The following is a 26,844-nucleotide window of genomic DNA, read 5'->3' on the forward strand; positions in this document are numbered from 1 at the left end:
ACTACTGCTCTACAGTATAGCATCCTTGTCTGGGGATAGAGTCATTACCAACTCTAACGCCAAAACTATAACTAGGCCAAACAGGGCAGTTTTTGATATGTAGACTTTACCACGGCCGCCCACCACGACAAACAGACGCCCACATTCAGCTGAGGTTGGCGTTTCAGGGAGCAGCCAGTTGTGTCCACTATCTTTAGCTTGGCTAAACACGAAAGAGAAAACGGTAAAGCATATAAGAAATTGTTTTAAAAGTATAGCGTTTTTACCGAAAACAGGCAAGCATACCGCAAGGAAATAAGTCCTTTGATAGGATTCACATTGATCATTATGGACCGGTATACTCAGAAAGCACATAACATATTTAGGAAGCACATGGCATATTCAGGAAGCACATTTTAATTGTGGAAGATGCTTTTTTTCAAAATCTGCTAGGTTGTACGCTAAAAAAAATACAAAAATAAAGTAGACCAAAATGAATTATTTCGGATCGAGGTAGTTTTACAGAATATGAAAACTTTATGGAAGAATAAAACATAAAATAATAGCTACGGGGCGCCCTAAGCAAATGGGCAAGTGGAAACGATTCATAGGAGTTTAGGACCTATGATTACGAAACTCACGGAACCTGAGAATGGATTGTATTGAGATGTGGTTATTAAAAAAGTAGAATTTCGGTTGAACAATAAGCAACATCGAAGATAAAAACACCAATATCGAAAATGCAAGTCACTCATCAACCAACAGCAATTTTCCGTGGCAATGTGCTTCTCCATCAATATTGACAACTTGGTCTCCGATTACACCGAACAGAACCGTCAGTTCGTTGACAACCACAAAAAAGACGACAGCTACAAAAACTGCCATGTCGACAGCAACTACAGCAACGTCTGCAAACTGGAATGGGTAGATATATTAAAGTAACTAAGCGGAAGCTAAGCCCGCAACCGGGAATCGTTCTTTTTTAAGCACTTTGCTTGCCGATCAGCAAGATGCCCATGCCGGAGGTGTAGAAATAGTTAAATCAGCTAGATTATCCCCTCTATACATCCCTGAAGCCAACTGCACCGCTCTAATTTTGAAACTAGTAGATATAGTAGGGGCTAAAACTTTGTTGTAACCCCTCTTAATAGGGGAAACCAAACTGAGGACAATTTCCTCATCATCGAAAAGTACCTCCGTAATGCTAATATCAACTTCTATACCTACCAACTAAAAATCAGTAAAAGGCTTCAGGTTGTGTTAAAGGGGATTGAGTCATCGATCCCAACAGAAGAAATAGCAGACGCGTTGGCCGAGAAAGGGGATGCGGTTAAGTCCGTTGTCAATATCATCAACAGCAATAGAGTTGTACAGCCGCTTTTTAAAATAGAGCTCCAACCCGATGCGAAGCGGTCAAAGCCAAATGCACTGCACCCCATCTACAACCTTCAGCTTCTATTGCACAAAAGAATCACCGTCACTAAGATTATGCATTAACTGTGGAGGAAATCATACAGCCAACTACAGAGGATGTCCTGTCTTTAAAGATCTTAAATCACGCCTAAATGGCCGCACTTAGCTTATCAGAACTTGGCCAGTGTTTAAGAGGTCCTATTGATCTCACTTAACAAAAACATGACTTCTTTTATTACTTTCATGCAAAACTGCATGCAGGACTGATGCAAAAATCAATCACAATCTGCTTATTCAAAAGCTAATGGCATCCCCACTTCTATGTCTTTGGAATGCTAACAGCGTTTTCAAAGCCAAAAGTGAACTGTTACGATTCCTAGACTGAAGTGAAATCGACGTACCACTCGTTCCTTAATAGATTTGAAACACAGCACCAACAAGCAACTGTTATAACTGTCCAAACCAGCTGCGGCAACATTACATTGGTTGCTCTGTACTGCCCACCACGCTTGAGATTGAGCACTGAAAAAGAATTTAAGGATTTAAGGATTCCGCGTAATTGGGTCACTGCGGATACACTGGTAGATTTAACTTCCGATCACTCTCCAGTGCTATTCACACTATTAACAAGACTTCAAGTACTTGATCGCCCATATAGTCTTACAAACAACAAAACGAATTGGCTTACATTTAAAATGTACATGAGTGCCTACATTGACTGTTCGCCTAAACTGGATGCTGCAGGGGACATTGACATGTGCGTCTCTGCACTTGAGTCGATGATGGGAGCTGCAGCAAGAGTATCTACTCCACATGCCTCTTCTTACACCAAACCTGTTGACAGGCCTACGAACCGGCGGATAGAACAATTAGTAACGGAAAAACGACGTCTAAGAAGAGAATGGCAGATTACTCGATCACCAGCAGCAAAACTTCGCCTAAGGCAAGCTCATCGCAACCTCTCCAAGGCGTTAAGACAAGAGGAAAGCTGGGCTCAAAGGAAATACATAGAAAAGCTCAGTCCAACCAGCACTAAACATCCTCTGTGGAAAGCCCACCCAACTTTAAGCGCTCCTACAGAGACAATTTCACCGATAAGGAGTCCAACCGGTGGATGGGCCCGCAGTGACGAAGAGAGGGCATCCGTATTTGCCAAACATCTTAAAATGGTTTTCCAGCCAAATCCAACATCAAACTCATCTGTACTTCCCCCTTCGAACACATTAACGGATAGTGAGTACTCGGAACTCCAATCGGACGAGATCACTGCAGTTATTAAAAACCACATAAAGCCGAAAAAAGCCCCTGGCCATGACCTAATCACACCGAAAATGATCCTAGAACTCCCTATCATTGCAATACAATATATCTGCAAACTGTTCAACGCTATAATAAAAATTGGCTACTTCCCAAGAACATGGAAAAAGTCCACTATCATCATGATTCCTAAAGTGGGAAAGGACAAAACCCAGCCATCATCCTATAGGCCAATTAGTTTGCTGCCATGTCTTTCGAAGCTTTTTGAAAAGGTCCTGCAGATCCGCCTAAACTCATTTCTGGCATCGGAGAACACAATCCCTTCACACCAGTTTGGCTTCCGCGAAAAACATGGTACAGCATTCGAACTAAAAGAATACTGTGCGGCTGTCTTTCTCGACGTTGCCCAGGCTTTCGATAGAGTTTGGCTGGAGGGTCTGATGTTCAAAATCCGGCAAAAACTGCCACAGTACACACACAAACTCATGGAATCTTACCTTTACAATAGGAAATTCGCTGTAAGATGTAATGGCTCCGTCTCGGCTGATTTTGAAATCAAAGCTGGTGTACCGCAAGGCAGTGTACTCGGCCCATTGCTCTACCTGCTGTACACTGCAGACTTACCAACGAGTTTAGGACTTACAACGTCCACTTTTGCCGATGACATGGCAATCCTCAGCAGATCCAAATGCCCAATACAAGCGTCTGCAAAATTAGAGAAACACCTCAAGGTGGTAGAGGAATGGCTAGCAACCTGGCGTATCCGGGTCAACGAGCAGAAATGCAAACATGTTACATTTACGCTTAACAGAAGAAACTGTCCAGCTCTAAAGCTAAACAACGTACCAGATGTCGTGGTTGTCACTTACCTTGGCATCCACCTAGACAGAAGACTAACTTGACATCGAAGTAAAAAAGTCACAGCTTAAACTAAAAGCGAGTAGCCTACATTGGATCATCAATGCTCGGTCCCATCTACGTCTGGAGTATAAAGTCCTCCTATACAACTCCGTACTGAAACCCATCAGGACTTACGGAGCCGTACTACCGGGAAATGCAATTACCAGCAATGTCGATATTATACAAAGAGCGCAGTCGAAGATTTTAAGATCAATCACGGGGGCCCCGTGGTATATACGAAACGACAACATTCAAAATGATCTAAATATACCTAGAGTAAAATCTGAAATAGGTAGTCAACAACTAAAGTATTCTGCGAAACTGGATGCACACCCAAATGTTCTTGCCAATTGCCTTACGCGAACTAATAATAGAACTCGTCTTAAAAGAAATGGCAGACCAACCCAATAAAAAGTGATTAGGGCCGCCTGCAATATCCCCAGGATTTATCTTAAGTACTAGACTAAGAAAAATATCTCAAACTTGTTGTTAGGCTCTAATTTAAGAGTAGATTCAACAAATATATATTAAACGTTACAAAAAAAAAAAAAATTTGAATGGCCAAATTTAATTTCTAAATTTAATAATAAAATAAGTGTCTGAAGTCACTTTTGAGCGTTAGAGGCTTTAACGTTTAAAAGGAGATGCTTTTTGTATTAGCGCCAAAAAGAGAGGTTTGTGGTAAGTTAAAGGAAAAGTTAGACCAAATTAAAAAAATTTTATGAATTCTTCAGCGATAGAAATGTAGAAAATTTTAGACAACAAGCAGAATTCGAAGTTTCTACCTTGTTGAGTCAAAATATTCGATTTTTTTTACATTTTTCTTTTTACCTGCAAATTTTTATGTCGCGATATTAAACATTTTGAAATTTATTGTCTGTTGAATGAAGCGGTGTCAAATGCGCTGAGCTGCAGCGGCAAACCATTGATCGCGTATTTCTCAAAACAACGTTTTTCGAACTGACGGAAGTTCTGGTGGGCGAACAAATTGAGCAATAACATTGAAATTTTTTATACATGTTCTCAGAAGGTGTCCTCATAAAGAGGACTATAAGAATTGAAAAAAATGGAAAATTGTTCGTTAAAAAAAATAATGAGTAGAAAAAAAAACGTAAAATACGAATGGCCTACAGTCTTAGCATACCAAATACCGTTCGTGTCGATCCAGGCGGACGGACGGACATGGCTTTTTGAACTCGTGTCATCGTGCTGATCAAGAATATATATACTTTATATGGTCGGAGATGCTTTCTTCTATGGGTGCACACTTTTGACCAGAATTTATATACCCTTTTTGCAAGGGTATAAAAATCAAATTGTAAACATTTGGCTATAGAATACGAGAACAATCAAATGGTAAATTTATGTTAACATTACATTATATAGTTCATCAAACTAACGAAATAAAACAGAGATTGAAGACATTCCTAAAGCCAAGACGGCCGAGTTGTAGTTGGCTCATTTTCCAAGTTATATGTAACAGAGGCCGGTAAGGGCCGGCCAGAGAGCAGTCCCTGAAAACTGCGTACAATGAAAGCCACAAACAGCCAAGAACGGCACTAGTCAAGACAAGAAGCAACCGAATAACATTTTCTGTTGGTTAACAGAGCCTGACTGTCTGCCTCCCCCACCCAACAGTATAGTAAGAAACAAAAAAAGCATACAACCGGACCCATAAAGACATTTCAGAGAACGCGAGCGAGAGAGAGAGACATGACTGAGAGGTGGAGTGGTCGCAGGATACGGAGGAGGTGGCCATGCCCAGCACAGCCGACAGCGCCGGTAGCCTTGAGAAGTTGATCAATTGTGCTGGGAGCAGCAGCAGTGTCAATGCCATGGGCATTGGTATGGGTGGAGCCGGCGGTGCCACAGGCGCCTCAGTAGCCACTGCTGCTGGCACTTCTGGTTGAGTGTACACCAGATGTGGTCGTGTGGTCTGGTCTGGGCATTGTCATCAATTTCATCTATCTAATTGTGGTCTTATGTCGTTTACGGCCTGTGCGTTTTCAGCAGGAAATTGAGTCGGTTTACATAGCCTTGTTTCAGCCTCTACATGTGACGCGCCATCAGTTCAAAAAGGTGCTAAACTGCATTAAGGTTATACGTGCCCTCAAATAACAGGAAGTCTATGCCCAGGAGAAGGTCACCAAGGTAGATAGCTTTTCGTTGGTATTGAGTGGCAAATTGGTTGTCCCACAACATTAACGGGCCTTACACATTGTATTTCCCCATCAGTTCCTTGACTCGCCAGAATGGTTTGGCGTCTCAACCGCTGATTACTTTCAGGTCTCTATTATGGCCATGGAGGATTTTCGAGTACTTATCTGGCATCGTGTTAAACTGAAGCTGTGAATTATGACTGAACCCTTTCTGCAAACTGGTTTTGATCACATCTTAGGCATGGTTGTGGGCAAGAAAATAATGCAGGTGTCACAGGTGAGCGAATCGATAGCTAGCAAAGGATTCCTACCGTCTGGTCTTTATGCCGAAGATGCCGAGGATAAGCGATTGCTGATATTGAAAAAAAAAACGTGGATGTGGGCCATGGTCGGCATTGATTAATCGCCAATTGCAGGAAGAGCATGTTCCTTTACTTGGTCGCACGTATAAACAACTCCAACAACATCAACAAGAACAACAACACGATCAACAACAACAACAACATTGCAGGCAGAATGAAGAGCACTTTTAATTGAATCATCAATTCAATCCAAAACAAAACAAAACAAACCAATCCAATCCGATTCGACCTGACCGTATGCTCAACTTGCCATTGCTGATAACACCCAACACCACCATCAATAACCAACAACTAACAACAACAACCAAGAACAACATCAACAACAATAAAAAAAAATGTCGGCGAATTGAGGCCCCAAGAGTCATTCATATATATGTATATATACATATGTGTAAACTCATCGTCAAACAGCTTCATCGCAAATCAACAATATCATCATCTGGTATTCACATATACAGTGGCGAGCACATGTGGATACATGCTTTGATACTGTGACTTTGAGTGGCTGTAAAACCCACAAAAATGCATTAATCGATTCCAAACTTTTAACGAAAATCCACTAATAATATATAAAACCAAAAACAAAGAATTTTATTCATTATCCTCTCCTTAGCTCGAATTATCCATAAAAAACTTAAAAATGAGCAAGTATCCACTTTTGCTCTTATAACAAAACTTATAGATTAAGGAATTTTTTCAATATTTACACCAAAGGCCTTTGGCTGTAATCACACTTTTTATGCGCCTGGGCATACTCTCCACCAATTTTTTTATTAATCCGTGCGATAGAATGCTCCATTCCGCTTGGAGTGGACTCCAAGTCCACTTTAGTGGAGCTCAAATTATAGTTTTTTTTCTTTAGGCAACAATTGATTCCATTTGTTGACTGGAAAATATTGAACGCTTGCAAAAGTAACTATTCGTATCAAAAATATCAAATAACATAATGATTATAAGTGTAAATTGTTTTGTGGTTGTGTTTCTTTCGTTTAAAGAGCGCTCAATTTACTAAATTATTACCAAAAACCTCGCAGAGTAATGATTCTTACAAAATTAACGAAAAAACGATATTAACTTAAGAATTTATCTTTCTTCTTTTGGGAGATCAATTTATTGGAATTTGAAGTAAATTTCGCGATAAAGATCCCAGTTTTACAAGAATGGCATATAAATCTATCTAAAATATTATATCAGCAAATTAAAGCTAATTAAGCTCAAAATATATTTAAATATTTAGAAAATTATGTATTTCCCTTCACGAGATTATTTAGAATTTACCAAAACCGATTCCAGATGTTTATGAATTGACTTTTTATTTAAATAGTTTGGACCAATATTAGTCTAGTTTTATCACAAAATGTAATTTGTCGAAAGTCCATTATTGTATCCAATCGTTCAAATACTTTCCAAGTTTGAATGAAAAGTTCTTAGAAGGCAGTATATACATACATAAATTAAAGACTGGACTATATACTTGAAAAACTAGTTTCAGATCCTTGACTATCTAAATTACTGTCAAGTTATTCTCTAACATTCTTCTTAGGTTTCTAATATCGTTCAAAGAATGTAGAGTTAGGGAAAACTTTACTGGATCGGTCTTAATATATGTATATTATAGATAGTTCATGCTAGTTAGTTCTTTGCAATTTAACTTTCTTGTCAGAGGTCCTGGCAATAATATCAAAATAAACAGTAACCAATTTTTATATAGTCTACAAGATTGAAGTGTTCATATACATTAAACATACATATATAGGCAACAGGCATTTGTTTTTTTATTTCTTTTCTTTTCATTTCTTTCTTCAACAGATAAATGAGATAATAATTGGTTTATCAAGTGATTTGTGGACCAATTTGTATACCTGTGTATATAAGTATAATGGATAAAGTCAAGCATAATAAAGTTTTAAGTCTATCAAACACACAACTGTACACTGCAATGAATTTATAACCTTGTCCAAATTTATTTAATGTGCCTTCCCCCTGTCCCTTTCTCCCTTCGATTCCACAAAAACTACAATTCTTCTAAAGGCTAATCTCTCTCTCTAGCACCCCCATCCTCACACGAGGCCTCTTTCTCCTCCTCTCACACAACAAGCACCCCTGGGACGCCTTTCCCCTTACAAGCCAGACCATGCCCCGCACCCCGGCCAACTAAAAAGCAGAAAAGGGCTCCAGGTTGTATTAAAGGGGATTGAGCCATCGGTCCCTACTCAAGAAATAGCAGACGCGTTGGTCGAAAAAGGGTTTGCGGTCAAGTCCGTTGTCAACATCATCAACAGGAACAAAGTCGCACAGCCGTTCTTTAAAATCGAGATCCAACCAGATGCAAAGCGGTCGAAGCCAAATGAAGTGCACCCGATCTACAACCTACAGCTTCTATTGCACAGAAGAATCACCGTAGAGGAGCCCCATAAGAGACACCAACCATCGCAGTGTAAAAACTGCCAGGAATACAACCACACCTCTAACAATTGCAATCTTAGGTCAGTGTGTGTTGGCTGCGGCGAACATCATGAAGATGGCATTTGCACCAAGGACAGAAACAACGTTGCACTAAGACTATGCAGCAACTGTGGAGGGAACCGCTCCGCCAACTACAGAGGATGTCCTGTCTTCAAGGATCTTAAATCACACCTAAACGGGCGAAAACCCCCAGCTTGACCAAAAATCACCTTTAACGCCTCCAAAACTACACCGGAGGTATTCTTCGCCTAGGCTGTTAGATCATCCAACATGACTGCGACAACCAGTCCTAGTATATCCTTCGCTAGTGTGCTCCGAACTGGACAGACGGAGCCCGCGAAAAAGACCCCGTCACTCCACCATCTACAGAATCCACAACCTAGCGCACCAGAGCTTGGCCAGCAAACTCCAAGTGGTTTAAAGGCCCTATTGATCTCACTCAATCAAAACATGACCACTTTTATGACGTTCATGCAAAACTGTATGCACGAACTGATGCGGAATCAAAACCTGCTTATCCAGAAGCTTATCGAGAATAAATAATGGCTTCCCTACGTCTATGTCTTTGGAATGCTAACGGCATCTGCAAGCACAAAAGTGAACTGCAACTATTCCTAGACTCAAGTGAAATCGACGTTTTGCTGATTTCGGAAACACATTTAACATCAAAAAATAATTTTCAAATACCAAAATATACCTTCTACGCAACAAACCATCCAGACGGACGAGCTCATGGCGGGACTGGTATCCTAATCAAAAACCGTATAAAACATTCGTTCGTCAACAGATTTGAAACACAGCACCAACAAGCAACTGTTATAACTGTCCAAACCAGCTGCGGCAACACTACATTGGTCGCCCTGTACTGTACCCTGTACCCACCACGCTTCTCAATCTCTGAAAAGGAATTTACCGATTTCTTTAACACACTCGGAGATCGCTTCATTGCAGCAGGGGACTATAACGCCAAACATACGCACTGGGGATCTCGCCTGGTAAATCCTAAAGGAAAGCAGTTGTACAACACAATAGTCAACCCTCTCAATAAGATGGATTGCGTCTCACCGGGTAGGCCTACTTATTGGCCCACAGATCCACAGAAAGTGCCTGACTTGATTGATTTCGCAGTAACCAAGAGGATTCCACGTAATCGGATCACTGTGGAAATACTGCTAGATTTAACTTCCGATCACTCTCCAGTGCTATTCACATTATTAACAAGACCTCATGTACTTGATCGCCCATATAGGCTTACAAACAACAAAACAAATTGGCTTAAATTTAAAATGTACATGAGTGCCCACATTGACTGTTCGCCGAAACTGGATGCTGCAGAGGACATTGATATGTGCGTCTCTGCACTTGAGTCGATGATGGGAGCTGCAGCAAGAGTATCTACTCCATCTGCCTCTACTTTCACTAAACCTGTTGACAGGCCTACAAACCGGCGGATAGAACAACTAGTAACGGAAAAACGACGTCTAAGAAGAGAATGTCTGATTACTCGCTTACCAGCAGCAAAACTTCGCCCAAGGCATGCCAATCGCGTTAAGACAAAGGACAAAGGACAAAGGACAAAGGCCCAAAGCTGGGCTCAAAGGAAATACATTGAAAAGCTCAGTCCAACCAACATTAAACATCCTCTTTGGTAAGGTCACCCAACTTTAACCGGTGATTGGACCCGCATCAAACTCGTTTGTACTTCCGCCTTCAAACCGGAACAAGATTAACCGCATTAACCGACAGTGAGTACTTGGAACTCCAATCGAATGAGATCTGTGTCGTTATTAATAGCCAATTAAAGCCAATAAAGCTCCTGGCCATGACTTAATTACACCCAAATCGATTCTTGAACTTCCTATCACCGCCGTACAATACATTTGCAATCTGTACAAAGCTTGGCTACTTTCCCAGACCGTGGAGGTCCACTACTATCATGGTACCTAAAGTAAGAAAAGACGAAACCCAGCGAATAATTTACAGGCCTATTAGTTTGCTGCCATGTCTTTCGAAGCTATTTGAAAAGGTATTGCAGATCCAACTAAACTCAATTCTCTCATCCCAAAACGAAGTCAGGACAACTGTCAATCGCATAACATCTGAAATACGAACAGCATTTGAACTAAAACAATACTGTATGACTGTTTTCCTTGATGTTGCTCAGACTTTCAATAGACTCCTAGAGCTCACCATACATCTACAGAAAGAAGTTCTTTAACGTTCACAGCTGACTTCGAACTAAAAACATGTGTAGCACAAGTTAGAGTTGTCGGTCCATTGCTCTATCTTTTGCACTGCAGTCTTACCAATGAGTTTAGAGCTCACACCTTTGCCGATGACTTGCCAATTCTCAGCCAATCCAAATGCCCAATTCCAAATGCCTCTGCAACACTAATGGGATACCCATAGGCGGCGCGTCAAAGAGCAGAAATGGAAACATGTAACAATCACGCTAAACAGAACAAGCCGGCCAGAAAAAATGTAATTAGGGCCGTTTGCATTCATCCCCAGGACTTATCTTAAGTACTAGACAAAGAAAAATATCTCAAACTTATTGTTAGGCGCTAAGTTAAGAGAATATATTAAACGTTAACAAAAGAAGTTAGTTTAATATATGTTTATATATGTAATACGCCTTTCCCCTTAGGTCGGAGTGGTTACAGGTTGTAAACACTAACTTTAGTAACAGGCCCGGGCCTGGTGTCATATGGGCCATTTGTTCGTATTGAGCGTTGTGCGACTACGTCTATATACATATACCAATATAACGTGTTGTCGTTCCTCATTGCTTTTGTAATTGACAAGTACAACGTCAGACCTATTCTTTTACGTCTTTGGGTCTCTTTCTTTGCTTGTGACCGGTTGCCACACCAGCTGGTCGGCCTTGGGTGGCTTCTTCTTCCGCTGCTAAATCACACGGTCTGCGTGTATACCTTTTTAGCTTACAACGAATGCCATAGGTCGCATCTTTCACCACCCTTTAAGGGCCTTCGCATTCCCTTTAACATAAAACAGTGAGATCCAGAGAAGGGTGGACTAACCTACTGACCAACATTGGCACTAATCAGCTGGAACCAGTGACAGAAGGCGTAACCGATCTTTACCGATCCAGGTTTCTTGGACTCAGCTATGATTTTTCCAGGCTCACTCCTAAAACTTTTCCCACGCCAACCCACCAAATTTTATTAACATCGGATTAGAAAATGTGTGTTACTAGGAAGTCCATAACGGCAAATTATATATATAAATTTAGATATAAATTTGGTTTTTGAAATTTAAAATATTTTTTCACTTGGTGCATGGTATCGAACGCGGCAAGACTTAGTTTTTTATTTTTAATTATGAATTCATTTTTTTTAGATATTCCATCAAATCAATCTATTACTAATAAATGGATTATAGGGCAGGATTATTATAGACTTGATGGAAAAACTCCTAAACATATTCGACACGAGATGATAAAAAGGTTTAACAATGAGTCTAATAGACGTGCACGAGTGTTTTTAATATCTGCGAAAGCAGGAGGTCAAGGAATTAACCTAGTTGGCGCTAATAGAGTAATTATTTTGGATACTTCATGGAATCCTTCTAATGACCAACAAAATATTTTTCGTATATTTCGGCTTGGCCAAAAAAAAAACTGTTACATTTATCGTTTAATATCCATGGTAAGTTTTTTACCCTTTTTTATTTGTCATTCATTTTTATTAAACAAGTAATAAATTGTTTCAGGGTACTATGGAAGAAAAGGTGTATTCTCGGTCAGTTACAAAACAGGCGATGAGTTTTCGCGTTGTTGATGAGCAACAGATAGACCGACATTATAATATGGCGGAACTGGCAGAACTATACACGTAAGAGCATTGACTCATACAGTTGCGAGCAAAAAAATAGTAGCGCAAAACACTTGCCGATATTTATTACTATAACTTCCAAGATAATATTTCGATCGGTGTAAAACCTTTAAGTACCGTTATCAGCAATGTCTAACACTTGTCCATTACATTTTAACTTCACTTGGAGACTTAACTTTTTTACCACTTAATTTTTAAGCTTAATTGACAAATTTAGAGCGAGCAACATAATAGTAGTGAAGGATCTTTCTTTGCAGGAAATTTAAACTATTGCTAGAAGGTTGGTTTTTTTTGCTCTATTTGATGTGTCAAATGTTCGCGGTAGAAGATTCATTAAAGTATTCCAATTTGCAGTCTTAAATGGGCCGGGGTACGCATATGTCTTTTAAAAAGATTATTCAGATCAGAAACCTTATGGATGAGGGCAAAACTTACATACAAGTCCGTGAAATTTTTAAATGCGCCCCAACTGCAGTTCAAAATGCATTAAAATTTTAAAAAAATATCAGAAAGACGTGGCCGAAAGTGTCGGCCAGTTTTTGGACAGTGCGAGAGTTACCTCAAAATAACTTGAACGCTCGCAGCCCTCGGAAAAATCCGCTTCTCCCACAGAAGAACATAAACGAATGGATTGAATGCTCAAAATTTCACATAAAATGGCCTGTGGAGAAATGGCGCAACATACTGTGGTCAGATGAGTCCAAAATTGTGATGTTTGGACAGAGGTGATCTAGGCTGTATATTTGTCGACAGAAAAACACGGAGTACAGTCCATAGTACACCACCAAGACTATTAAACATGGCAGATGAAGTGTGTTGGTGTCAGGCTGTTATTCCTAATACGGTGTTGGTCCTATAGGCTGCAAAGAAGGCATAATGTGTACGTTAAAATTATTGAGGAACTAAAGGTATCACAATACGAAGGGGAAAATATCACTTTGTTGGGTCTTTCAACAAGACAGTGACCAGAAACACACAAGAAAGGTGAAGTGGCCCGCACAGTCGCCCGATCTGTAACCCATTGAAAATTTGTAGTGCGACGTTAAGAAGGGAGTAGTTGCTGCAAAGCCAACCACTAAAAGAGGTCCTTAGACTGCTATAGAGCGTACATGAAAGGCCTTAACACCAGAAAGGTGTCAGAAAATGATAGATTCAATGCCGCGTCGCTGCTCAGCCATACTGGGGAACAATGGACATGCCATTAATTATTAATAGGTTGATTTTAATTTGGTCTATATTTTAAAACTATTTCCCTGGAATAAAACTCTATACTATGATATATTGTGCTCTTTAAAATATGTGCTACTATTATTTTGCTTGCCTGAATTTGGAACTATTGACACCAAACCTTCATTATTTTCGAAACATCAAAATGGAGTGGTTTTTTTTTTGTTTATAATATAATTAATAACAGACCGAATAATAAATTTTCATACCAAGAAGTCTCAGGCTTGCCCCGATAACATAACTTGCTATGATATTTATAAAATGGGTGAAGCCATTACTATATTTTTGCTCGCAGCTGTACGTACATAACTGCATATATACATAAATCATTTAACGTAGATGACTACATAATAAGCGGATACCGTTTTTCCCCTTTATAAATTCACAATATTCAAGGGAATGTTATTTATTTATTTATTTATTTACGTCAACTAACACAGCACTCGACAAAAAAGCTTAAGCTAAAAAACAGATCACAATTAATTGAAGATAATAAGTTTAGCCTTATACACAACTAAACATCCCCGACCCGGTGGAGGTGTTTTAATTGCACAAGCTGGTGGTCAGGGATGAGTTGCAAGCAAGTCCAGAATATATTTGGCGGTTTCGTTGCAGATGATTGAAAAGTATAGCGCGAAGAGAAGTGACAGAAAGATGAGGAGAGATAAGGTGAGAAAGGTTGTTATCAGATTGGAAAAGAACACGTAAAGGTTCGTGAAGAGAGTAGTTAGTCAGACATCTACTAAGGTGAATAGGAAAAAAGTTTCTGGTCCGACGTCAGGGAACACAAAAATATTGCGTATCTAGTAAATTAGAAGCAATGACTTCACCGTTGAATAGTTTATAGAGAAAGAGAATTCAAAATACGAGACTACGGTTGTAAAGTGAAGGAAGATTAATAAAAAGAAGTCTGACAGAATATGAGGGTAGGCGAAGACTCGGGTCCCAATTAAGACCGCTTAACGCGAACTTAAAGAATTGGTTCTGAACCTATTCAACACTACGCTCGTAAACATCATATTTAGGGTTTCACACTGGCGAGCAATATTCTAGAGTAACGAAGTATAAAACCTTTGTTACGTGGGGGTCATCAAATTCTTTGACTCAACGTTTAATGAAGCCAAGAAGACTGCATGCTCTATTGACAATTGAAGATATTTGAAAATTATATGAAAGTTTTGGGTCAAACATAACTCCTAAGTCTTTGAATGTTGGTACACAATCTAACAGAACGGGCTTAATAGAGTAATGGCTAGGAACGCAGACAAACCACTGAATGTCATAAAAGAGCACTTTGAGGCATTAAGGTGTAATTTATTAACGTGCTACCAATCACAGAACGCATCGAGATCAAAGACGTCATCCGCAAACAAGACCACGCGTGAATGAGCCAAGGCCAAAGGCAAATCATTTATAAACAGTGTAAATAACAGGGGGCCCAGATGACTGCCTTGGGGTACACCTGACGTAACTCGAACAGTTTTAGCTATCGAGGAACGAAAAGACACCTTTTGGGTTCTGCCAATAAGATATGACTTTAACCAAGCCAACAGTTTTGGGTAAAAACCCATTATGTTAAGTTTCGCGAGAAGCATAGAATGATCAACCGTATCGAAAGCCTTACTAAAGTCAGTATAAATAACATCAGTTTGACACTTTTTCGGAAGCCATGGTGTACAAGGGTAGTCAATTCTAAAAGGTTAGTAAGCGACGAACCACCTTTTATGAAGCCATGCTGACAAGGAGAAATAGTGGATCTGGATAGGTGTTGAAGGGAAGACGTATTAATTTTCTCAAACAGCTTTGGTATTGCTGAAAGTTTGGCAATGCCACGGTAGTTAGAAACATCCGATTTGCTACCCTTTTTAAAAAGCGGAATAATAAAAGACTCCTTCCAAATATCGGGAAAGGTACAAGTCTAGCTCGATATAAAGAATAACCGAGATAAAGGCTTAAATAGGGAAATCGAACACATTTTAAGGATGCAACTAGGTATATTATCAGGCCCGGGAACGAAGGAAGACGTCATAGATGATAAGCTAGAGAAAATTTAGTCTTCAGTAATACTAGGAAAAAACATACAATTTAAATGTGGGATTGAGAAAGGATAGGATGTGGGATCCGAAGCAGTAGTAGAAATAAGTCGACTGAAAGAATTTAGCAAACAGATCTGCAATGTCTAAATCATTATTAGCAGTCAGGTCATTAGGTCTGAAGGTGGAAGGTAGACATTCACAAAAGAAACGCATTTATCAATTATAGAATTAAGAGCAGAGTAGAAAAAAATTTACTGCACAATCTATATCATAGCGCTCAAATAAAAATGACCAATCGAAAGAGGAAATAGGGTTGTTAAGAAGATTGAAATTTGTTTTACAAAAAACATCTACGACGAGAAACTGAGATGTTGTTAAATGAATTAGTAACGGAATTTGAAGCAAAACTGCTGTAAGGGTAAAATCTTGATTTTTTACAGAAGTTCTCCCTAATTTGCCAGTTTCCCTTTGGATAATTCCCCGTTAGAAAAAATTAATAAAATTACTTTCGTTTTCAAAGATTTGTGGATCTTAATGGACCAAAAACTTTTTATACCATGCACTCAATCGGTTACTCCAACTTGTAAGACCATCTTGTCTGTTTACGAACAACTTAGCCGCTCCTTTCAACAGCTGTCTACCATACAATCAGGAATATCTTTTAATGTGAATTTCTCTCTCAATTTCTAGACTTTCGCCTTGAATACTAGTATAAATTTCTGAATATAACGATTCCTCGTTTGTGTCTAAACCAAAATATGAAATTAATACCTCTCTTAACTCAGGTTTGTTGCCTTTTACACTTTAAGTTGTGTATAAGGCTGAATCTCTCTCTTAACTCTGGTTTGTTGCCTTTTAAACTTTAAGTTGTGTATAAGGCTAAGCTTACTTTCTTCAATTAACTGTTATCTGTTTTTAGCTTAAGCTTTTTTGTCGACTGCTGTGTAAGTTGACGTAAATTAATAAATAAATATTATCGCCAAACTGATGGAGCAAATTCAATCACCAATGTTACACTCGTTGGTGCGTGTGTAGCTTAAAATAATCACCGTGGTATTTGAACAATTTTTTTATTTTTGTATACACATATATGTATATGTGTGTTATTTTTTTCTTTTTTTTGTAGACCGTGTCACGGTCGCCATATAATATGTTAATTTTTGATTGATTATATTCTTTAAGGTGTCATTTGTATTGAAGGGAATAGCACTTGGTTTGATGTGTTTGTTATTAGCTTATTTCGTTCGGTCCTTGAAATAAGTTCACGTTCGTATATTTCCACCAATTCGTTGTTTTTGGTCTGTAGTCTAAATCGTTTAAATCGTTAAGTATACTATCCAGTTTTTGTCATACTCTTATTTATTGCAACTGTCATGTTCCCTTTATCTGAAGTTAAAATTATTATGTAATCATTCTGTCTAAGAAATTTCCTTATTTGTTCCACTGTGTCAAGTATTGCACGATCAGTTGTTAATCAAAAATATTCGGAGAAGAAAATAAGAACAAACTGTTTTTATACCCTTGCAGAGGGTATTATAAAATTGGTCAGATGTTTGTAACGCAGAGAAGGAGACGTTTCCGACCCCATAAAGTATATATATTCTTGATCAGCATGAGAAGCTGAGTCTATATAGCCATGTCCGTCTGCGTATGCGTTTTACTCAGCCATCTTAAGAGCTATCAGGCTGAATTTTTTTCCTGTGCTTTTTATTATCTGAAGCAGATCAAGTATGGAAATTATCAGGATCGGACCACTACATCATATAGCTCTAGAAGAAACATTTTCATAAAAATTGGAATGTATTGGAAATATGAAATTGACATATGAGATAATATATAATATAAAACCCCAGATCCCAAAATTTGAATGTGATCGGATAAATATAACACAAGTTACAGTCAATATAATAATCGGCTCTGCTCCCAGCTCTGCCGGCAGCGCTGCTTGCTATCTACTACGTCTTTCGTCATCAACAGAGTACATGCATACACACAGACGCAACGCTACATAAACTGTATGTGTATGCGTGACGGGCTTTGCTTAGGGAATGATGGAAGAAGAAGAAAAAAATATAGTAAAAGGAGTAAAATTTTAAATGTTTTTAATTGAGTTGCAGGGAAAGAAATTTCAAAATGTAAAAATATTATTGCCAAGGACTGCAAGGGTATATAAACTTCGGCATAGCCGAAGTTAGCTTCTTTGATATTTTATTTTGTTTTTTTTTCACCCAACAATTTAACCTCGAGGCTGCAAATCATATAACTAAGGCTGCAAACACAGTGCACGCTGAGACGAAGACGAAGCTGAAGAGAAATTGCTTGCGTTGCGAGTAAGCGAGTAGGTTGCACAGTGCAAGACGAATTGGTTGCACTTTTGTTACGTTAGTTCCAATGGATGAGATGAAGACCTGCTGATAGAGCAAAGCTTATATTTTAAATTAAAACGTATAAAAGTAAATTAAAAAAGTACACCCTATACATTTTGGAAAAGAAACATTTGGTGTATTTCATAAATTTGTGGAATATACCAAAAAAATAATTATAATCAAATATATTCTAATTAAAATTGAGCCACTTATTATTAAAAATTGGACTAATTTTAATAAAACGCCAATTATATCTGCTAGAAGGCTAATTGTGACGTAAAGGAAATAAAATTGTAAAAAACAAACAAAAACAATGGTAACTAGCAAGCGATTCGTCTTCAAATTCAGTACAGCAGGGTTTGAAGCTGATTGCTTGCGTTTCGTCTTCATCTTCGTCTTCGTCACAGCGCGCACTATGCATACGAGCGAGCGTATTAGTACGATTTGTTCTGCACTGTTTTTCATCTTCAGCTTTGTCTTCATCTTCGTCTTCGTCTCAGCGTGCACTGTGTTTGCAGCCTTAGCCTAAATACATGGTTTTCTTATATCTACATATAGACATATATACATATGTTGCTTGAGGATGAGTATATGTGTATTTTCAAGTGCGGTCGCGTTTATCAGTCGCACCGCAAAATAAAAGGACACATTCGACGTACAATACCTGGAATATAGAAGGGAAGGATTAGGAAGGGTCGCCAAGAGACTGGCCACTCACCTGGACTGCAATCGGCTGCCCATCTGGCTGCATCTGTTGTGTTGGAGAAATGATTTATTTCCCATCAGTCTTAGTTTGGAGGCCACGCCGGGAGGGGCGGCGTGGGTGTTAACCATATTCCGCGCTTTCTCCCGTGGTGGGAAATTTGCATTTTTGACATTTTCCTTATCGTTTGACTTCTTAGCGCTTTTTACTTTGCCGATTGCAATTAATCAGCTGGTGTAGTGTTAGCCACCATAGTGTTGCGTGCTTTTGGGCGCTCGCTTAGGCGCGATTTTCAAAATCCCCTATAGGCAGAGTAAGTCTTAAGGTTACAAGAAGAGGACCAACAAACCCACAGGGCCTCTGAGACGCGAAGAGGACTGTGGTCTGCGCTTGTGCCAGCGGCCACAGCGTATAAAACCTGGTATAAAATGAAAAAAACACATGGGAAAATGGTTGGAAAAACGTTGACTACTCCAGGTGGCAGCCACAGTTGTGGATTTCCACCCATGGCAGGGGCACGGATTCCAACCGGCCCCAACAACCGTCATCACCACCACTACTGCACCGGTGGCAAACTTGGCCGATGCAGCGGACAAAGCTACAAGCAGCAGCAGCAAAAAGCACGGACTGTGCACAAACGGAGCCAATCCTTTCGCCAAAGGAAGCAAGATCGCCAGGACACTGCCGCAGGCTCTTCACTCGGCCCCGCCAGATGCGGAGAAGAGACACCCAAACGGGCAAGGGAAGCAAGCCCTTGCAACACCAAAAGTGGAACCTCACCGAAGAAACTAAAAGGACCGCCGCAGGCACTAAACATGTTGATGGCCGAACTGGGCAAAATTTTAGACGAGATCATAGATGGCTCGGTTAATAAAAAGGTTCCCCCGACGCGTAACACAACCCAATGGATGAAGGAGGCACATCTTAAGATGAAATCCATTCACCTACAGGTAATGGAGCAGATGCAGGAATATCCTGTGAAGGCTGGACCGAAGCCTTGCATGCGCAAAAAGAAGAGGCCGGACGTCATCATGGTGAAATGTAAAGACCCAGCCAATTACGCGATGGTACTGAAGTCAGTCCACACAGACGCCGGAATCCAGCAGTTCAAGGAGAATGTATGTGCGGTTCGATGCACAGCAGCCGGGGAACTACTCCTACAGTTGACCAAGCCAGCAGACGAATCAGCTGTCAAACTGCAGCAGGCAGTGAAACAGGCACTGCAGACGATCTTCTGCGCGCCGTCCTGGAACTGATCGACGAGGATCTGCCGGCAGAATGTCACGCAAAGATGCGGAAAGCGTACAGTGGTACACAGACCGCAACAATGATGGTGAACCCGAACCTGGCGAACAAGCTGCTGCAGGCGGGCAAAATATGAGTAGGCATGTGCATATGCCGAGTACGCCGGAAGACTGAGCCGAGACGGTGCTACAAGTGTCTGGATTTTGGGCACACAGCAGTTCGGTGCAGGAGCAAGCACGACGCATCCATGCTATGCTTCAACTACGTTAGCAAGGATCACGCTTCAAAGCAATGTGACCAGAAAGCAGCATGCATACTTTGCACACGACATAAGCGGAGCAATACGGCGCATAATACGCTCAGCAGAGCTTGCCGACTTGAGCAGTAACAGGAAGGATTAAGTTTCTACAGCTCGATCTAAACCACTGCAGGTCGGCACAGGACCTCTTAAAACAAACTGTACGGGACCTGAAAGTAGATTTCTCAATTTTGTGAGAGCCATATTCCCATATACAGGACCACAGCTGGACGCAAAACCATCGTTATGGCGCGGCAATTTGGAGCAATAGCAGGACACATCTGGAAAATCAGCACAGCGAGGACGGATATGTAAAGGCGAGGTACAATGTCTACAGCTGCTAAATAGCACCGAGCAAACACATCGACGAATTCTGCAGCATACTGGATGGACTAGTGGAGGACGCCAGAACTCACACGCCAACCATCATAGCCGGCGACTTCAATGCATGGGCAACGGAATGGGGTAGCCAAAGGACTACCAGAAGGGGCAGGTCCCTGCTCGATGCTTTTGCAACACTCAACATCAGTCTGCTTAACGTAGGCAACACCCACACCTACAATAAGGCTGGCAGAGGCTCCGTGATCGACCTCACGTTTGCTAGCCCTTGCCTAGCCCGCAGCGGGCAGTTTCGGATCTCTACACGCACAGCGACCACTTCGCCATTGTGTGCTCTATCAAGAGTTGTCCACCTGCACACACACCAACGATGTTCTACAGCTGGGCCGCAAGCACGCTGAGCGAAGAAGCTTTATTCACCATGACGACCCAAGTGACAAGGAGCAGCAGCACGGACGCGGACACTCAGGCCAACCACAGGGGCGACATTCTTCGCAGAGCGTGTGATGCAGCCATGATACGCAAACGGCATGGAATCAACAAATGTAAGCCAGTACATTGGTGGAATGCCAGGATTGCGGATGCCAGGAGGCAATGTCACCAGGCCAGACGACGACAGCAACGTGCCCGCAGAATGCCCACGTTTCCGGAGCTGCTTGCAGACTACAAGCGGAAAAGAGCCAACCTAAATATGGAGATCAAGAGAAGTAAAGCGGACTGCTGGAAGAAGCTGTGAACGTGCATAAAGCCCCGGGCCCGGACGGGGTCCCGGCTCTTGTAATCAAACTGCTAGTTTACAAATACGTGTCGACGTTTGTGGAACTTTTCAACACATGCATGCTGCAACGGGAGTTCCCTACGAGGTGGAAGCTACAAAGGTTGGTCCTGCTTCCCAAAGGTGACAAAATAGATGACCCATCAGCATACAGACCCCTGTGTATGCTTCATGTGATTGGGAAACTTTTTGAGCGCTTCATTTGCAACACTCTGGAGAAGAAACTGGAGCAACGTCATGGACTGTCGGACTGGCAGTTCGGATTCAGGAGAATACACATGCATTATATCAACGTAGGATGTTCGGAATGCTTTTAATTCGGCCAGCTGGGAAACATATGAGTATATCATTAACCTGATATGCAGCTATTTCCGGGATCGGGTGCTACTCTACGACACAGCAGCTGGTCCACGGAAACACACCATCACAGGCGGAGTACCTCAAATATCAGTTATCGGGCCAACATTGTGGAATGTCATGTATGACATTGTCTGAGGCCGAGGCCGTGCTCATAAGCAGCAGGAAAAAAGTGTAAACAGCCAGGATCGAAGTCGCCGGACGCTCTATAACATCAAAGCCTGCCGTTAAATACCTTGGAGTCATGATGGACCATAGGCTAACATTCAAAGACCACCTTCAGTATACCGCAGATAAAGCTGCGAAGGCTACGTCAGCTATAACTCGGCTTATGGCTAACGTCGGCGGCCCCAAGCAACGGAGCAGATGGCTCATCTCGACGGTGGTAAGGTCCATCATTCTATATGCCGCCGCCATATGGGCACCAGCGATGTCATCCCCCACCTACAGCCGGGACTGTAGATCCTCGTACAGAACATGCGCATTCAGGACCATATGCGCGTTTGGGACTGTCTCCGAAGATGCCGCCTTGGTGCTTTCTGATATGGCCCCACTAGACCTCATGGCTAACGAGGGTAGAAATAGAGATTCGCCGCCAGTTAGAAGAGAGACGACTCTGACTAACTGGCAACGCAGATGGAGTGACTCAAATAATGGGAGCTGGACAAGGCGAATATCCCCGATATTCGGCCATGGCTTAATCGCAAACATGCCCAGACTGACTTCTATTTGACACAGTTACTGAAGGGACATGGATGCTTTAAATTCTACTTGCATAGGTTTAAACATGAGACAGAACCCTTTTGCACACACTAAGCGGGGAATATAGAAGATGCAGAACACGTCCTGTTTGTCTGTCCTAGATATTCTGCTGAACGGGAAAGCTAAGCCTAGGCATTGGGAGCCCATTTATAGTCAACGACTTTCTCGTATATATTGGATATCGTACTTAGCTCGCAAAACAATTGGCTAGCTGTTAGCCACATGGCAGCAGTCATCATCCAATCCTTGCGTCGCGCTGAACGTCAGCGTAACCAAAACTTCAGTTCTAGGTAAACTCTAGACGAGGCATACGTCCAATCTTCCCCTCGTGAAGAAGTACTTCAGCGTTGGTTCCGCGAGAGGGATACGGAGCATAGGGTAGGTTTTAGTGCGGTGCGGTGACCACTAACCAAGGTCGATACCAAGTCCCACACTTCGGCTTTCAATGCTTTCCCCCCTATTTATAAAAAAAAAAAAAGAAAAAAAAAAAATACGTTGCTTATGGTTTCTGAATTGAAATAATTCAAGGGAGTGCGAGAGACGTTTTATAAAATCAGAGAGTGAGGAATCTATCTGAAGAGTTATAAAGGTGTTTAAACAGTGGTTTTGATATTACTGTTACTTATACCTTGGACGCTGGGCCTATTACAGAAGCGACTTATTTTTCAGCTCAATGAAATTGATTATTATCTATTAAAATTCACTTTTTGGTTTTGATTTGATGATTGTGCAATCGTAACTAATAGTTTTTTATTATCGAACATATTTTTTGTTTCATTTTACGCATATAGATTAACGAAACCTCAAAAAAGTGAAAGGACTGTACCTGTTCTCCCAAAGGATACTATTTTAGCATACCTACTGCGGCAATCTGATTTGGTATATAAATACCATGAACACGACAGCCTATTGGAAAGTAAAATAGAACAAGAGTTAAGCGAACAGGAAAAAGCAGATGCTTGGGAAACGTATGAAAAGGAACTCCAACTGAATTTTAGTAGGTTTTTTTTGCCTTGTTTGGAAAAATTTGTTGCTTAGATTTCTTATTGTTCTTTATTAGCACAACAAGATATTCTTAATACTGACAGGTAAGTTTACAAATGTGCGGTATTTAAAATATATAAAAATGTTTCCCAATGCGTTTGATTTTAGAGTACAAAATATTTGGTCGTCGAAATCGGGTCCTAATTCGTGTTTAACAGTTCCGAATCTTGATGTAAGTACCTATAAAATAAGTATAAATTTAGTATCTTGAAGGAAAATTAAGACATGAATGAAATTAAATATCATATAGTGTTCTTCGTATCCTATTCTCAAAAGTCAAAAATATTTTTAAGCTTCTTTGGTCCCAGTTATACCTTTTTGTTAAATTTGCTGCCGTATTTATAAAACGTCTTGGGCACTTGGAAATTCGAAATTTTACCATATTTTGCCTTCTTTCATATTCTCATAAATTAAAAATATTTTTAAGCTTCTTTGGTCCCAGTTATTTTTTTTTGTTAAATTTGCTGGCGTATTTATGAAACGTCTTGGGCACTTGGGCATTCGAAATTTTACCATATTTTGGCTTCTTTCGGACCATTGGAACGCATCGTTCGAGCAATCATCCATCATAAAATCATCTTTCATTCCTCTATGTCAGTTTCAGCATCACCATTAATTTATGTTTTCTTGATAGGTAGCTGACTGGGCTCAATCTTTTGATCATACATTATGCTAGCATAGAATTCTTGAAATTTGTTTTCAATCCACATGAACATTCAATAATCTCCTCTTTCGATCATGTATCAGAGATGCCTTTGTTTTGCCTTTATTGGTCTAAAAGTTTTTTTTTGTTTGGGGCCTTCTGAGGCATATATTCAGTCCAGTAAGTTACTTCAAATAGTCATTGAACCCTCCGTTATCATATAGCGTCTCGCTCTCATCCTAAACATACTTAAGTATTTAACATTCTCAATGAATTTTTATGATTTGAATACTTGCATAATTCCGATTTTTGCTTAAGAAAATAAACTAAAACTTGTATACCCTTGCAAGTTGTTTGTTACTCTTTCCTCACCAGTAGCCGTCAAAGTGGAAAAACGTGTTATTTAAAAAGTCGAATGTTTGCGAAAGAACGGCCAACCTACCATCTTAGCTTAGCAAATAACGAAGTTATTGATCAAAGTCACCGATCGTTACTATGGATGCTATATGATATAGCCACCCGATTTTTATCAAATTCGGCACAGTCATTAACAGATATATTTAACTAACAAATGTTTAATTTGAAAGCAACTGCGTTAAAAGTAACGAACAAAAGTCACTGTTTTCGACCGATCGTTCCTATGGGAGCTATATGATATAGTCACCCGATCTTGATCAAATTTGGCACAGTCGTTTATAATGAACTCACCAATATTAAATTTTCCGACCAATAGCTATTTAAATAAAGTCACTGTTCGTGACTTTGCCGTTTGTTTGTGAGCTATATGATATAGGGATCCGGTCCGGCTGAATCCGACATATACAAACTGTGCACTATACACAAGCCTACATGCGAAATTTCAGATCTGTAGCTCTTAATGTCTAGGAGGAGTTTGCGCTGATCCAGACGGACGGACATGACTATTTGAACTAGATCATGCTGATCAAGAATGTATATACTTTATATGGTCGGAGATGCTTCCTTCTATGCGTTGCACACTTCTGACCAAAATTAATATACTCTTATTTTTATTTTATTTCTTGTACGAGAAAGTTAAAGATTTTAGTTAAAACTCAAAACTCTTCTCTTTGTGTGCTTGTCGTGGTACAACATTCAACACTTGTCTTTAGCTATGCCACTTTCATTTTCAGTGAAAGTACGCAAAAGTTATACTCAGTCCTAAGACTGGCAAGTCAGAACACCATCTATCGTCTCACCGGCCATTCTATTGCCTGCCTATTAAGAAGTCAAAGTGATTTGAGGAATAATCATGGCACCATTGAATAATGCCTCTGACTAGTTCAAGTCTTCCTTCAGGCTTTCGAAAACCGAAAATATTGTTTATCAGTCTTTCTTGACAAAGTGTGACACCAGGACTATAAACTGAACGCTATTCTACCAATATTCTATTATGTACTGATACAAAAGTTTCTGAACGACAGAAGGTTTTACGCCAAATTAGGAATAATTAGCGGAATCTTTTAAAGCGGTTAATGCTTTACGTCCGTAAGGAAGTGTGCTGGAGCCAGTATTCAGTCTAGGGCTTATCACTGCCATATCGCTGTCGCCTCATGCGCATTGTTGACACGCGTGTAGCTAGGGTAATGTCACTTAAGAAAGACTAAATTTAAACTAAATGTCTCCAATATATCGTTAAAATATAAATTTTTATATCCCAGAGAAATCTCATCTTTTAAAATCAGTGTTCCCATTGAGTCATTTGACAGCATCTGCAGTTCTAGTTTCTGGCCGAGTGTACTCCTACGGTACGCACCCGATGTTTTCGGAAGACTGACTTTGTCGCACAAATCAATTCCTTTCTTAACACCGATTGGACTAATTTATACACATGTACGGATATGAATTCCCCCATTTCTTTATTGTATACCACCACGGCTGTCAACACTGAAGAATATTAAGAATTTTACTGTTCTTAATTCTGAACGCTAAAATAATTAGTTACGACGTTGCAGGTTGCAATTCTTCGAAAATCCCAAGAAGTTCAATAGTTTCGTTAACTCAATGCGAAATTCTATCTCTCTAATCAATCTATTTCTAATTTATTTGTTAACTTTTTGTCGACTACGTAGATATCCACTAAGTACTTTACAAATGTGACAATAAATCTGACGTCACTAATTACAGAGTAATTTCTAGAAATACAGTGTTTTAAAAATAGAGGTGTACAATTTCTAGTAGGTCTATGGGGTACAGATAGGTTTAACTGGTTCAATAGCTCAGGAGAGTCTATTTCACCTATTAAAAGTTTGTGAATAAAGATTACACCAAGCATTACTCCACGATTATTCAAAGAAGGAAGATTGATTTAAAGAAGCCTACTGGAATATGATGGCAAATTGACATTGCGATTCCAATTTAGACCGCGGAGAGCAAAAAGCGGAAATTGCTTTTGAACAGATTCAATTTTACTTTGGTGCGTCTCATATTGAGGTGACCATATGCAAGATCCGTTCTCTAAGATAGGTGGGATTAAAGAAGAATACAGAATTTTGGTTGTGTACGGATCGTCAAACTCTTTTGACCATCGTTTCACAAACCCAAGAACATTCATAGCTTTACTAACTGTACCAGAAATATGAGGATTGAAAGGTAATTTATGGTCCATAAGAACACCTAAGTCCTTGATAATATGACTATA

The 26,844-nt window shown here is 40.1% G+C and overlaps 1 protein-coding gene and 1 pseudogene across 4 annotated transcripts in view; both read left to right on the top strand.

Annotated features, from left to right (window-relative positions):
* Positions 1-26,844, top strand: part of LOC26530201 (transcriptional regulator ATRX-like) — a 518,978-nt gene that overhangs the window by 252,245 nt on the left and 239,889 nt on the right. For 3 of the 4 annotated variants that reach the window (XM_047013063.1, XM_047013064.1, XM_047013067.1), the window contains 5 exons: positions 11,897-12,204; positions 12,269-12,390; positions 23,290-23,495; positions 23,559-23,586; positions 23,651-23,714. In XM_047013063.1, the coding sequence (XP_046869019.1) occupies positions 11,897-12,204; positions 12,269-12,390; positions 23,290-23,495; positions 23,559-23,586; positions 23,651-23,714 (728 nt within the window). Of the gene's footprint in view, positions 1-11,896; positions 12,205-12,268; positions 12,391-23,289; positions 23,496-23,558; positions 23,587-23,650; positions 23,715-26,844 lie in introns of those variants that run through there. The other variant, XM_047013065.1, reaches the window with a different exon arrangement.
* On the top strand, positions 760-6,299 carry LOC26530036 (annotated as a pseudogene).

Source organism: Drosophila willistoni, unplaced genomic scaffold (genome assembly GCF_018902025.1).
Source record: "Drosophila willistoni isolate 14030-0811.24 unplaced genomic scaffold, UCI_dwil_1.1 Seg531, whole genome shotgun sequence".
Taxonomy (NCBI): Eukaryota; Metazoa; Arthropoda; class Insecta; order Diptera; family Drosophilidae; genus Drosophila; species Drosophila willistoni.